Below are 13731 nucleotides of genomic sequence, written 5' to 3'. Positions count from 1 at the left end.
CATATTTAACTAATAAATGTGCCTTTCTGGACGAATTTCAAAGTGAAAGTGTAATACCGCTTTTATCAAAACGAATTTATCAAAAACGGAAGTTAAAAAGAGTTAATGGTTTATTTTAACTGCGTTTATGTTTGATAGTCATTCTGAGTCTGATCTCTAACATAAATTCCTTTACAAAAACGCAATTTTTTAAGCTTTTTGCTTAAAATGTTGTATTTTTGAAGACTAATATCCATATTTCAGTGGTTAAATTAAGTAGAAAAAGTAAATATATAATGAAAGTTTTTTCCCCATTTTGTTTGTTTGTTTGTTTGTTTATTGTTTGTTTGAAAGCAGAGGGTGTGTTCTTTAATTTGATATAATTTGTATGTTTATATATTTATAGAAAATAATTTTTCCTGCAAGGAATTTTGTGAAAATGTTGTTAAAATCACAAAAATGCAGGTGGGCAACTTTTCTCAAAAAGGCTGGCGGTGAATGAGTTAAGTTAATTTTCATACAGTTTAAGCACACTCTCTTTCCTCTCTCTGTGAGTTCATGAAAGCACATTATATCGCAAATATCTTAACCTAAACTGATGAGTCATGAAGTTAAAGTAGTGTTGCACGGAAAAAATGGCACATCACATCATAAGCAATCCACAAACTATTGAGTGTTTATAAAATCAATGAAGCCACACGCTTATAATACAGTAACACATTTGGGAAAAAAGACGAGAAAGAGCTGCATTTGAAAGTCTATGTGAAGAGAGATAGTCACATAAATAATCAAATTTCGATAGAGATTCATCTTTCTGTATTGTATTGTATTGTTTTGTATTGTATTTGTCTGACTGCTTGTTTATAAATATATTCATAGATATAGAAAGAGAGAAGAGTTATAATGTATAGTATGGCACTATACTAGATTTTTATAAAGAAACAGTATACAAAAATACTGAGATAAGTAGGGGGGCGAAAGTAGAATTTTTCAGAAAAACTTACTTTTAAAAGATAATGTTATAGACAGTTATATATTTTTGCTGTGGTCAATAACTCACAAGTGTGGTCTATCAATACCAGGTGGGATTTTGTAAAAAATGTAAAACGACTTCAATAAAATTTCACTTTAAACATAAGTAGTGAATTGTTACTTTCGAGCCCACCTGCAGGGATGAAAGTAACACAACAAAACATGGTATATTTTTTTGTGTAACACTTGTTTTTATTAAGTAAGGGATGGTGTGGAGCCAGCCGGTAGTTATTGGGAAATAAGCCCCGACAGTGTGATCAGGACGCGAAGCGAAGGGTCTTGTATCACACTGAAGGGGCTTATTTTCCCGATAACTACCGGCTGCCTCTACATTATCCCGCTTATTACACGGCTACTTGTCACATAAGAAAAAAAGTGACATGAATATGAATTTGAAACATTTTATTGGCATATTTGTTTTATATTAACATGTTTATCCTTCCGTGAAACTTTGCACAGATGCATAAAATGATCGTAATACCTTATTAAGATCCTCTGCTTCATACTTGTCTGTCTCCAGAGAGCCGTGTAATAAATATACATAACTATGACCTTGTTAATATGTAACTGCAAACATATTTTGTAATTTATCTTTTGTACATTTATTTTTCATTTTAAATTTAAATTTAGTTTGATCAAATGCTTCAAAAGCAACCAACAGTACAAACTTAAATTGTTGAGAATAAAAAAAAATCAACAGTCTGAACACTATGAAAATGAAATTAAATCAAATTAGAATAATATAAATTTTCAACATATACAACAGCATTAGCAGCGGGACAAAAGTAACAAGTGTTACTTTTGACCGACAGGATCTCCTCACATATAAACACGATTTACTTTTATTTTGAAAAACTTCAGGATATGTTAGAGCACTAAATAACCTGTAGATTGATTAGTACTTTAACGCATGAAACCAGAAACACAACGCATTATAAGAACAAAATGGCCGCTTTAGGAATTTATTTATCATGGTTGAAAACACCTTTCTGGATCTACACGGTAAGTAAATAACGCGATATTTGTCAGCTCTGTCAAGGGTTTGTGTGCTTAAGATGCTGTCGTAGTTTGGGATGTAAATGTTATATTATCAGGACTCGGAGAAAATCGCTTTGTTACTTTTGTCCCGGTTCTCCCCTACTGTATAGCTCTGACAGAGATAGTTTTTATGTTTTTTACAAGCTAATAAATGAATAGCAAAAACACAATTGTTACAACGCTTTCAATATACAATAAACAGATTATCATGTTACTAAATGTAATCTGAGCAATTCAAAATTGACCCATATCGTGATGTTCATCATATCACGCTATCAGGAGACATCGTACTGTAAGTAACTGGCGACACACGATCCTAATGGCTGAAAGAACCATTAAATAATTTTGCAAGGAACAGATACAATTTAAAGATGTTTTTGCTGTTGAAATGCCTTCCTCTCTCTCCCACTTCAATTTTCAGAGATTGCTGTGTTATCCGTAGGTTATTTGGCTCTGTGGCACTTTCAGCATTCGTCTCTCACCGCCTGTTAGTCTTGAATTTGATCTTGAATTTTGTTCTTGCCTTTCAAACACAGATGGAAATATGTGAAAGAGAATGTGCTGTTAGTTTCATGAGATGAAATGAAACGCTGTTTAAGCAGAGATCATCTGACATTGAAATGAAGCCAATGTTAATGAGTCCTCGTTCTCCCACCTGAGCTGTAATGAATCGATCTCTCCTCCACAACCCGTCATTATAGACAAACCTTACAGGTCTACACAACACGGCCAATGTTGGCACCGTTTGCTTAGCAGCATAGTGAGATTCCTTGTGAAATGATTATCTGGAGACTCTTATTTATGTGTGTATGCTTGGGTGTGCACGTTTGACTCAAACACGCTCGCTGAGACAAATAGCACAGATGGGCTGTGATCTCATTTGGCTTTCTTACAGAGAGACGGACAGGTGGACGCTCATTTCTCACCACAATAATCTCTCTCTCTCTCTCTCTCTCCCTTTAGGAACTCAAAGAAGGAGCTCAATGACATCCGGTTTGAATTCACACCAGGGCAGGGTCAGTACATCTAAGTCATTCACAGCATTATACTACACAACGCTGCTTTCAAGTCCCACTTACAAGTTTAAAGGTCGTAATGATTATAACGTGATGTGCATTCAAATGATTTTGGGTAAAACGGAAAAGACATATTTTTTGCACACTTAAAAGCATTAACTCTCATGGTGTCAGATGATGATGGGAGATGTTTCATCTCAGAAAACCTGTGTATTTGTTCTTCATCTTCATATGTATACGTTGTATGTCAGCATATAAAGTACAGGTTTATGCAAGTTTTTGACATAGATGATTTTTAAGTGTATTTATGTGTAAAGTTTATAGAATTGAGACCTCTTTTCATCTCGGACAGCCCAACGATATATCACAAAAACGTTTTGATGAGGTGGCGATTTGGTAGGAATTTGTACTAAATTGTACTAAAACATTAGGGTGGTCCTTATAATGGATCAATTTCTTTTGTTTTAAATGTTCAAATCTCAACCCCTAAATATGTTAGGGTATCAATAAAAAAAAACAAAATGTTGAATTGTTCCTACTAGAGGTCGACCGATATGTTTTTTTCTCTGGTCGACGCCAATTCCGATATTTAGAAATCAGGGCAGCCGATGGTCGATATATGATGCCGATTTTCTTGGCCGATATGTTTGGCCGATTTTCTATTTGTACATAGTAATCAAAATGTCCTCATCATTAGCAGATATTTTAAATGCAAAAATGTCACTATTTAAGCCATTCTGTCATCATTTCTGTTTTTTACCATGGCTTTTATTGCTTTCTGATAAAATCCTTCTTTGGTAGACCTGATAAATTACTTAATCATCATAAAGTTTATAGAGTCAACATCTAAGTTTTTTAGTTTAGACTGTTATTTAGGACTGATTGTGCTGACAGTGACGTCTTGTGAGTTTAGTGTTGGGACAGATCTGTTGTTTCAACCATTTATTCAAACAAATCGGTTCAAAGGAGTCACTTTGCGAATCGGACGCGTTGTGTGCTAATCCAGGCTGAGCAGCGCAAAACTGTAAACAAAGTGTTACCGTTACAACGCGAAAAACATTTCCTCGGTGGATATGATTTGGTCTTCCGACCTTTCGCCATCGTGTCAGTTTTGTTTTGAGTAATATGCGCGAGGGAGAGAGCAGAGAGACAGTTTAAAGACAGAAAGGGTGTGCGTGCGGCTCTGCTCATTCTATGTCACGCAAACAAAGATCATCACTCATTAATCACATTAAATGAGCCCAATCTTTGTGACCACACGGACGATGCACCGTGAGACATAAGCCCGTCACGCTGTTGTACTGGCTGCTTAATTCCCGCGATCCCGCCATTGTTTACTAAAGCTGTTTGTGAACAAGGCACGGCTGCAGATTCTCAGCAAGCGTCACGAGTCTCAGCAAGCGCAAGAAGCTGCGTTACGAGATCTACAACAACGCTTAGGTGCCCGCAGATGCGCCTGCCTATTAATCGGCCCTTATTTTGCAGCAAAATTGGCCAAAGCCGATTTTTTTTAAATATGCCAAAAATCTGCCAAATTATCAGCCTGGCCGGTAAATCGGTCGACCCCTAGTTCCTACAATATCTAGAGGTTGCTCAAAGCCTTTGAATATTTCCGAAATTAAATATTTTTGCAAAAACTGTACCATTTAAAAACGCACAACACACATAAAACTTGCTTTTTGGAGGGTAACTTTGTTCCAGTTATTTCAGTCTCTTCTTATCCGAGTAACAATATAGCGGACTTGCTTCGTGTTGCTTTAGCCATTAGTCCCTTTCACACATACAGTCTTTACTGGTAATTTACTGGTAAATTGCAGTTAACATGTCATGTGTGAACAGAACCTGTCCGGTAAATCAGTGCTCCCAATTTACCAGTAAGACAGGTTGTAAGATTAAAGTTAATTTACCGGTAAGCGCTGTGTGTGAACGAAAAATATAGCATTACCGGCATTTAGATGACGTCAGACGGCGCTGACAGATCGGGCGGGCCAATCAGAACGTTTTTTATACAGGTGACGCGGTTTCCCCCAGACTGTTTACGGACGTTTCTACACACGTTGCTTAAAAGTCGAGCTCACCTGAAGTTAACATCCACATTTCTTCACCAAAGTTGTTTAAAACAGCTTACCATCTAATTGCCAAATTACCGACGTCCTTAGCACACCGTCTGTGAAGCCTAATGTGCAAACGCGCAGGTTCCGTTTGACGCCGCCTAACACAATGTTGTTTGGTCACGAGCAACTTCGCGACCGTTTGCCACAGATGTGAAAACAACAAAATACCGACCGTGGATATTAAGTCATAACCCGCCGTTTACAAATACTACACGGACGGAGCTCGCCGGCCGCGCGCCACAGGTAACTTCCGCTTTCTCTCCGACTTTACCGGTATTTTGATACTGATGTGTGAATGATGTCTTACTGGTAAAAAGACGGAACGTCACTGCATGTGTGAACAGCACATTTTTGTATTTACTGGTAAATTCATTCTGGTAAATTCATGTTAATTTACCAGAATTACTGTGTGAAAGAGGCTATTGTCTCAGTGTATATTGTCTATTGTTCTTCATTCACATTGAAGATTTCTTGCTTTGAAAGACATATCACGACTAAAACAGGAGTTTCGCATGGGGCATGGTCAAATAAGTCCATTGCTGCCATAAGTATATATTATTAAACAATTATACAAGCTAGCACAAAGTATAACATAATACGCGAATGTGTTCAACTTCAAAGGTCTTGAGCAACCTGTAAATATTAATTAATATTGAAAAAAAGTGCCCTTCAAACATATTGGTGGGGTGAGAGCATGAACTTTAAAAAGTAGAAAAATAAGGATTATCCTACTAAAACATATAAATAAGATTATGACTTCACCTCGCAAGGTAGTTACAAATTGTTCTGCGATTGTGTTGAACACTCAAAGTTCAAATCAAACCCTGAAGGTAATGACAAGATTGAATTTCATAACATTATTTTGACATAACTTGAAGGCAGCTGTAGTGTCAAAGGTGTGTGTGCGTGTGTGCGAGTGTGTGTGTGTGTGTGCACGCGTGCTTGCATGCATGAGTGAATGCCCGGCCTGTATTCTGTCCATTGTTGCATGTATATGTATATACTGTATGTATATGTATATAAAGGGGTAAACAATACCTTTAATATTGAATAATAGCCCAGATGTGAACTCCTTCGGAAATCTTTAAAATTCACATCAGGTGTCAGGTGTCTCCTATCGAAAGATAGGAGATATTAAAGTACAAAGATTTTGGATGCTTTTAGTCACACAACATAATTCCCACAATTAGATCAATATTATTTAAATGAGTTTACAATTATTTTATAATTTGAAAAAATATAAAGAACTTCTATTTTTTAGACCAAAAATATCAAATTTAAGTGATTTTGTGCATAAAAAGCCAATGGGTTAAGCAAAAAAAAATTCTTGAACATTTTTCTTAAACACTAAATTCAAGAAAAATTCAAGAAAATTTACTTACCCCATTGACTGATTTATTTATTTTTTTGCTTGTTTTATGCACAAAATCACTTAAATTAGATTTTTTTGGTACTAAATTTTTTTTATTGAAAATAATTTTTTGCATGTGAATAACAGTTCTGTCCTCTGATAGTCGCATAAATATATCAACAACACTGTAAACATTATAGAAAAATCTCAGCTGGATGTGTCACGTGACTGAAACGATCAGTTTTGATTTGTTTATGTTGTTGTGTGTTTAAACAAGCTTTATAAACGTTGTGTTCGTATGATTTGATATCACACTGTGTTTGTGTGTTTTCTCTTCAGACACGGCGGATGGAGTTTCTCAGGAACTATTTTCTGCTGGGTTGGTCAATGGACTCGATGTTGTAGTGGGTAATGTCGCTTTTTCTCTATACGTTGCACATACGACAATACAGTCATGGATTTCTGGCCTGTTTACACCAAGGGTGGTAACGATAACTGCAACGTAAAGTTTTGAAAATCATTATACATTTTAAAGAATAGCACACACCAAAACTATAAAGATAAATAAATTATATTGTTATGATCACTAACTTTCAGAGTGATGACTTAACCAGCTAATAAAAGTGATCAAACATTGCAAATCAATACAAATTCATTCAAATGTAACTAAAAATGATGTTGTGAACACTATTTTGATATTGGTATAGTTATATTAACAGATGTCATTAGGGATCTGAGATATTGCAAAAAATAATGTCTGGATAATACCTATGATTTTGCAGAAAATGATAACAAACTATATTTTGGATCCTTGATTAAAGGATTAGTCCATTTTCTTAAAAGAAAAATCCAGATAATTTACTCACCACCATGTCATCCAAAATGTTGTTGTATATCTTTGTTCAGTCAAGAAGAAATTATGTTTTTTGAGGAAAACATTGCAGGACTCAACACTTAACAGTTTTTTTCAACTGTTTCAAATGACTATAAACAATCCCAAACGAGGCATAAGGGTCTTATCTAGCAAAACGATTGTCATTTTTGACAATAAAAATAACAGATATACACTTTTAAAGTGTAAGTGTTGAGTTAAGTATTAAATGTTGAGCTCTATTAAAGTCCATTAAAATGAGAAAAATCCTGCAATGTTTTCCTCAAAAAACATAATTTCTTCTCGACTGAACAAAGAAAGACATCAACATTTTGGATGACATGGTGGTGAGTAAATTATCTGGATTTTTCTTTTAAGAAAATGGACTAATCCTTTAAGGTTAATGTTGATATTATTAAACAAACAGAAAGGTCTTTATGAGTTTACACATTCTCCCCGCCAGCCTTTTTTAATGCCCTATAGCATTTTTTTTTTTTTGTGAATAAAAGTTTCACAAAATGCCTTCCAGGAAAATTTTCTTCTATAAATATATAAACAGGCAAATTTATCAAATGAACGAGACCCTCTGCTTTCAAACAAACAAACAAAATGAGAAAAAAAAAAACATTTTATCATATCTTCTCTTGTCTTCACTCTTTTTATAACCTCTAAAATATTGGTATGTTTCTTCAAAAATAAAAAATTTTGAGCAAAAAGCTGAAATAAGTGCATTTTTGTAAAGGAATATTGTTAGAGATCAGATTCAGAATGATGATCAAAACATACACAGAGTTTAAAATTAATTTCATTAGTTTTTGCTTCAAGTTTTTAATAAATTGGATAAGACCACCATCTAGTGGATAATAGCGGAAATACAGATTACCGTAAAACTCGCCAGGAAAGCGTCATTGGCAGGGAAATATTTTCTCTTATTTGAGGAGATAACTTGTCGATGGCAGGGAAAGAGTTCAAATAGAAGCATTCAAGTAAACAGTACTAAACAGTAGCATACTTGAAGCAAAAATATCATGCAGTTAGTCAGAAAATGCAAACTTTCATCAATCACAGTACAAGAAGTCAGTTTTACATAATGGTTTATTGATTAAATGTAGCGAGTTCCTCTTCAGCCATTTCACACTGTTGGTAATCTTATAGTCCATTTGAAAATATTATTTTATTCAGAAAACACTAAATAACTTCTTGTGTGTGGTGTTCATTCCTTCACACGCATCCTCCGCTCGTGACAGACATGAAAAAAGCACAGCCGGCCCGTGCACGTCCTCCGCTCACAACATAGAAATTGCAAAGAGCGTAATTGATTTTGATTTTTACAAGCCATACACACGCTGCAATCAAATGTGCTGCATATCACGCTCCGAAAGCGCATGCAAATTAAATTTGTGAGCACTGAAGGCTGGTTTTTAAAAAGCAAGTTATATACTCGATAATATAATTTTGCACATTGTTAAAACAACAACGTTATTATCGCAAATGATATATCTTGCATACCCCTAGATGTCATTGAGGACTGTGAAACATGAGCATAGAATGATCATTGTGATCCAGTGCAGATGTGATTCAGTGATCCTTTGTATGTCATTAGCCTCTTTCACACAGTAATTCTGGTAAATTACCATGAATTTACCAGAATGAATTTACCAGTAAATACAAAAATGTGCTGTTCACACACGCAGTGGCGTGTATTTGTAAACAATCCACGTTGTTCATATCCACGGTCCGTATTTTGTTGTTTTCACGTCTGTGGTAAACAGTCGCGAAGTTGCTCATGACCAAACAACATTGAATGAGACGACGTCAAACCGAAAATGCGTTTTTAACAACAGTACTGTTTGCACTTTAGGCTTCACAGAGGGCGTGCTAAGGACGTCGGCAATTCGGCGGTAAGCTGTTTTAAACAACTTTGGTGAAGAAATGTGGACGTAAACTTCAGGTGTGCTCAACTTTCAAGCAGCATGTGTGTGTGGAAACGTCAGTAAACAGTGCAGGGGTAAACGCGTCATCTGTATTAAAACGCTATGATTGGCCTGAAGCTGTCAGCACGGTCTGAGCGCGTCCGTTCTAAATGCCGATAATCCTATAATTTTCGTTCACACACAGCGCTTACCGGTAAATTACTGGTAATCTTACAACCTGTCTTACTGGTAAATTGGGAGCACTGATTTACCGGAAAGGTTCTGTTCACACATGACATGTTAACTGCAATTTACCAGTAAATTACCAGTAAAGACTGTATGTGTGAAAGGGACTAATATCTTTTTATTTGTGTTTTCTCAGTGGCTGCTAACCTTCAGAAGATTGTAGAAGACCCCGTTACCTATAAAGTATTGACCTTTAAGCTGGTGAGTATTCAGATGTTTAATGTCACAAAGCATCTTTGTAAGATTCTCACTTTAATGAAAAACCTATAAAAAACAAACAAAGGAATTCTTATTTGTGAAATTGTCGTTATGCTAGAAATGGCTCTTTGAGGTTGCAATTTCTAAAATCTTAAAGCTCACATAACACACTAGTGATGCGCAGGTTGTGTCGGGGCAGGTAAAGAAATTCTCATTTTATTTGCGGTCTGGGTTGGGCCAGGTCAGTAAAATTAAAATTAAAAGCCTTGAATGTTGCGTGCAATTCGCTATAGCCTATAGACCATTTTGCAAGATGTAAACCACACTGGTTTAGAAACACTTCCAGTTTGCAACTGTTTTCTTTATTTTACATATATCTTAAAGATGTTTGTTTAACTTTTTGATTCAGTTCTATATGTTATGTTGGTTGTATGTTTATCTAGTGTTAAAAAAACTGAAACAGGAGGTGGACAAGTGTTGTTTACATTTTGCAAAATGGTCTATATTAAAAATTTGGGTTATATATTTTTTATATTTTATTATCGTTCTTCGATAAAGTTAAAATTTAACTTTAGGCCTCTCTAGCAAAGTAACTTTCTTGATGTCACAAAACCTTCACGCTCAGCCACAAAAAAAAAGAAAAGAAATTAAAGATGAAAGACGAGTTGCTGGAGAAATTAAGGTTGGGAATTTACATCATTTAAAGAAAATATGGTCAAGCTGCGAAATCTAATGTTTGTGACTGGATCTCAGAAAGAGGGTTCCCACGGGTCCTTGAAATCCTTAAAAGTTTGTGAATCTGGGGAAAAATTCAAGGCCCTGTGAAGTTTTTGAAAATATACATGCATAGATACAGGTCATTGAAAATGCTTGAATCTATTTTATGCAAGTTTTCTGGGTAAAAAAATATATATTATTCCCTGTGTAGTGAAGGATAATATCATAAAAATTCTAGACTTTTTAAGCACACATGCTGAACTGTTCGCTTAATGCATATATATTCTGTATGTGAATGTTAATTCATACCAAAATGTTTTTTTTGCATGAAAACGAAACGGGTTATAAAAATTGAAATGTATGTAAAAAAATACAGTGTTGCAGGACGGGCCAAATAATTTCATAAAAGCGGAAAAAACTCATGTATTACTATAACATGCTGTTTCTGCTTATCGCATGTTAATGTTTAGTACCTATAAACTAGTATTACATCCTTCATATATGCAAAGTGTCTTTAGTTTTATCAGATTCATAAAAGACTGCTTTACCAATTCTTTCCAAATAAACCAGACTGCCTGGAGGTGTCATACGGGCGGAGCGAGTCACGAACAAGCAACACACGCAAAACATTATCCCATTATCTCTGGAAAATCTTTGGAAAGCTGAACAAGCTTAAATTTTCTTAACAAACATCAACACACTTCTTTGGTGACGTTAATTTTGTGTCAGGTCTTGGTTGGTGTGTGCGTGCGCTATTCCAGTTGTGTGCCCATATAAGGACTTCATTGTACTTCCTGTACTGTAATTGCACATAAAAGAAATCAAGTTTGTTACATTTAAGTGCATTTGTCACAGAAATACACTGTCATACGTCCAACTGCTTTTTTGACACCTTGACTATGTTTAGTAGAGGAAACCAACTCTTAAACTGTGTTAATAAGTCAGAATGCATTAAATAGCTCTAACCCTCCACATATTTTTTTTAAAAATGCTTATTAAGTAAACCTGCAAGAGTCATGGACATTTTCTGGACAAGAAAAAACTTAGTTTATTTTGCTCCGTTGTAGCTCGTCAAATTAATTGCGTATTGAATATGCACAGCGTGTTTCCCTCAGGTCCTGCATAAGCGTTCATTCATTATTTGTTGAAACGGCTTCTTTGACAGCATAATGAATTTTCATTACATAACTCCTTGTTGATTACTGCGAACACTTGACAGATCTGAGAGAATATTAGGATAGTGTTTAATGATGCTTTTTAATGCTTTAAAAATGACAGAACTGGGATATTATGACACATACATGAACACCCAAATTAAAATGTCATCGTGCGTCCCCGTTAAACGCAATCAGACGGAAAGAAGCGCGTCAGGCCGTGGCTTCCTGTTGGAATATCCGTTCATATTTCTCCTTTTATATCTCGCTCCCTGTGGAGGATTAGTGACTGATATTGTTTATTGAAAATGCTTTAATCCATCATACAGCATGTTCTGTTACATTTGACATGATGTGATTTGGTGCTGTTCTCATGAATCTTTCTTAAGGCACAGTTTAACCTAAAGAATGAGGAAAAACAACTCAAGAAAATAAGTCTAGTTTTTAGACCAAAAATATCAAATTTAAGTGATTTTGTGCATAAAACAAGCAAAAAAAATCTGCCAATGGGGTAAGCACATTTTTCACTTAAATTTGGTCTAAAAACTAGACTTCTTTTCTTGGGTCGTTTTGCTCATCAAGAAAAAGCATCTTAATTTAAGAATTTTTAGATATTTGTACTGAAAACAAGACACGGAAAAGGAAGCAAGTAATTTTTTGCAGTGTAGCCTTTTACTTTCATTTAGAAAGGACGGTGAGGAGTGACTGTACACTTTTCTTAGACATTGAGATTAACATGCACTTCAAATTTGTTAAATACCAATGAAATGACTAAAGTAACATTGGTAAAAATAAGGCATTTCAATTACTGACTAAGAGCCTATCCACAATGAAACATGATTAGCCGTATATTTGGGAGCCTGAAACCACTAATTTTTTTTAGCTAGGTCCCAGAGGGGATAAATATGAACACGACACACTTGTGTTTTTGTGTGTATAGCCAATCCGTATATTTTGTAATACGATGATGTCATCACACCGTGTCTCAACCCTAGTCAGTCACCACTAGGTCATGTAACAGCAACAACAACAACAACAATGATGGACTGCATGCTTGTGTTTGTGCTGCAGAAGATAGTGAGCCTATTAACTTTACTAAAGCAAAATCTTAAAGCTCCTTTGCTACTACAGTGAGCAACAAATGATTATAAACAATAACAAGGTTAACATGTCCATGCTTCAAGTCGTCTTGTGCGTTTTTTAGTAAATCTCTGTGGCAGAATTACAGCATCACATACTGGTTTGGCATGTATAAAACATTGATTTGAGCGGTTTAAGTGTTTTTGTGTGTGTGTGCAGATATTTCTTGAGACTGCGCTGTGTTTACAGACTTTTTTAGGATGAGGGAAAAATAATTAGATGGGGAAAGCTTTGGCTTAGTGTGGATATGGCCTAATAACCTTTTCATTGCAATTAAAGTCAAATCACTGAACCTAAACATAAGAGCCTAATAATGCCCATTTACAAGAAAACATGTCAGACGCACTTAGAGGGTTTTGCTACAGAATATACACTTACCTAAAGGATTATTAGGAACACATGTTCAATTTCTCATTAATGCAATTTTTCTAATCAACCAATCACATGGCAGTTGATTCAATAGATTAAGGGGTGTGGTCCTGGTCCAGACAATTTCCTGAACTCCAAACTGAATGCCAGACGGGCCGGTCTAAGTATTTCACGCTCAGTTACTGGGATTTTCACGCACAACCATTTTTAGGGTTTACAAAGACTGGTGTGAAAAGTGAAAAACATCCAGTATGCGGCAGTCCTGTAGGCGAAAATGCCTTGTTGATGCTAGAGGTCAGAAGAGAATCAGCCGACTGATTCAAGTTGATAGAAGAGCAACTTTGACTGAAATAACCACTCGTTACAACCGAGGTATGCAGCAAAGCATTTGTGAAGCCACAACACGCACAACCTTGAGGCGGATGGGCTACAACAGCAGAAGACCACACCGAGTACCACTCATCTCACCTACAAATAGGAAAACAAGGCTACAATTTGCATGAGCTCACCAAAATTGGACAGTTGAAGACTGAAAAAATGTTGCCTGGTCTGATGAGTCTCAATTCAGATGATAGAGTCAGAATTTGGCGTAA

General features: G+C 35.6%; 1 protein-coding gene across 3 annotated transcripts in view; it reads left to right on the top strand.

Annotated features, from left to right (window-relative positions):
* Positions 1-13731, top strand: part of stk39 (serine threonine kinase 39) — a 137898-nt gene that overhangs the window by 110097 nt on the left and 14070 nt on the right. For all 3 annotated transcript variants that reach the window (XM_055215240.2, XM_055215241.2, XM_055215239.2), the window contains 3 exons: positions 3013-3065; positions 6870-6938; positions 9697-9761. In XM_055215240.2, coding sequence (XP_055071215.2) covers positions 3013-3065; positions 6870-6938; positions 9697-9761 — 187 coding nt within the window. The remainder of the gene's footprint in view (positions 1-3012; positions 3066-6869; positions 6939-9696; positions 9762-13731) is intronic.

Source organism: Misgurnus anguillicaudatus, chromosome 17, assembly GCF_027580225.2.
Source record: "Misgurnus anguillicaudatus chromosome 17, ASM2758022v2, whole genome shotgun sequence".
NCBI lineage: Eukaryota > Metazoa > Chordata > Actinopteri > Cypriniformes > Cobitidae > Misgurnus > Misgurnus anguillicaudatus.
This window is presented reverse-complemented; position numbering and strand designations above follow the sequence as displayed.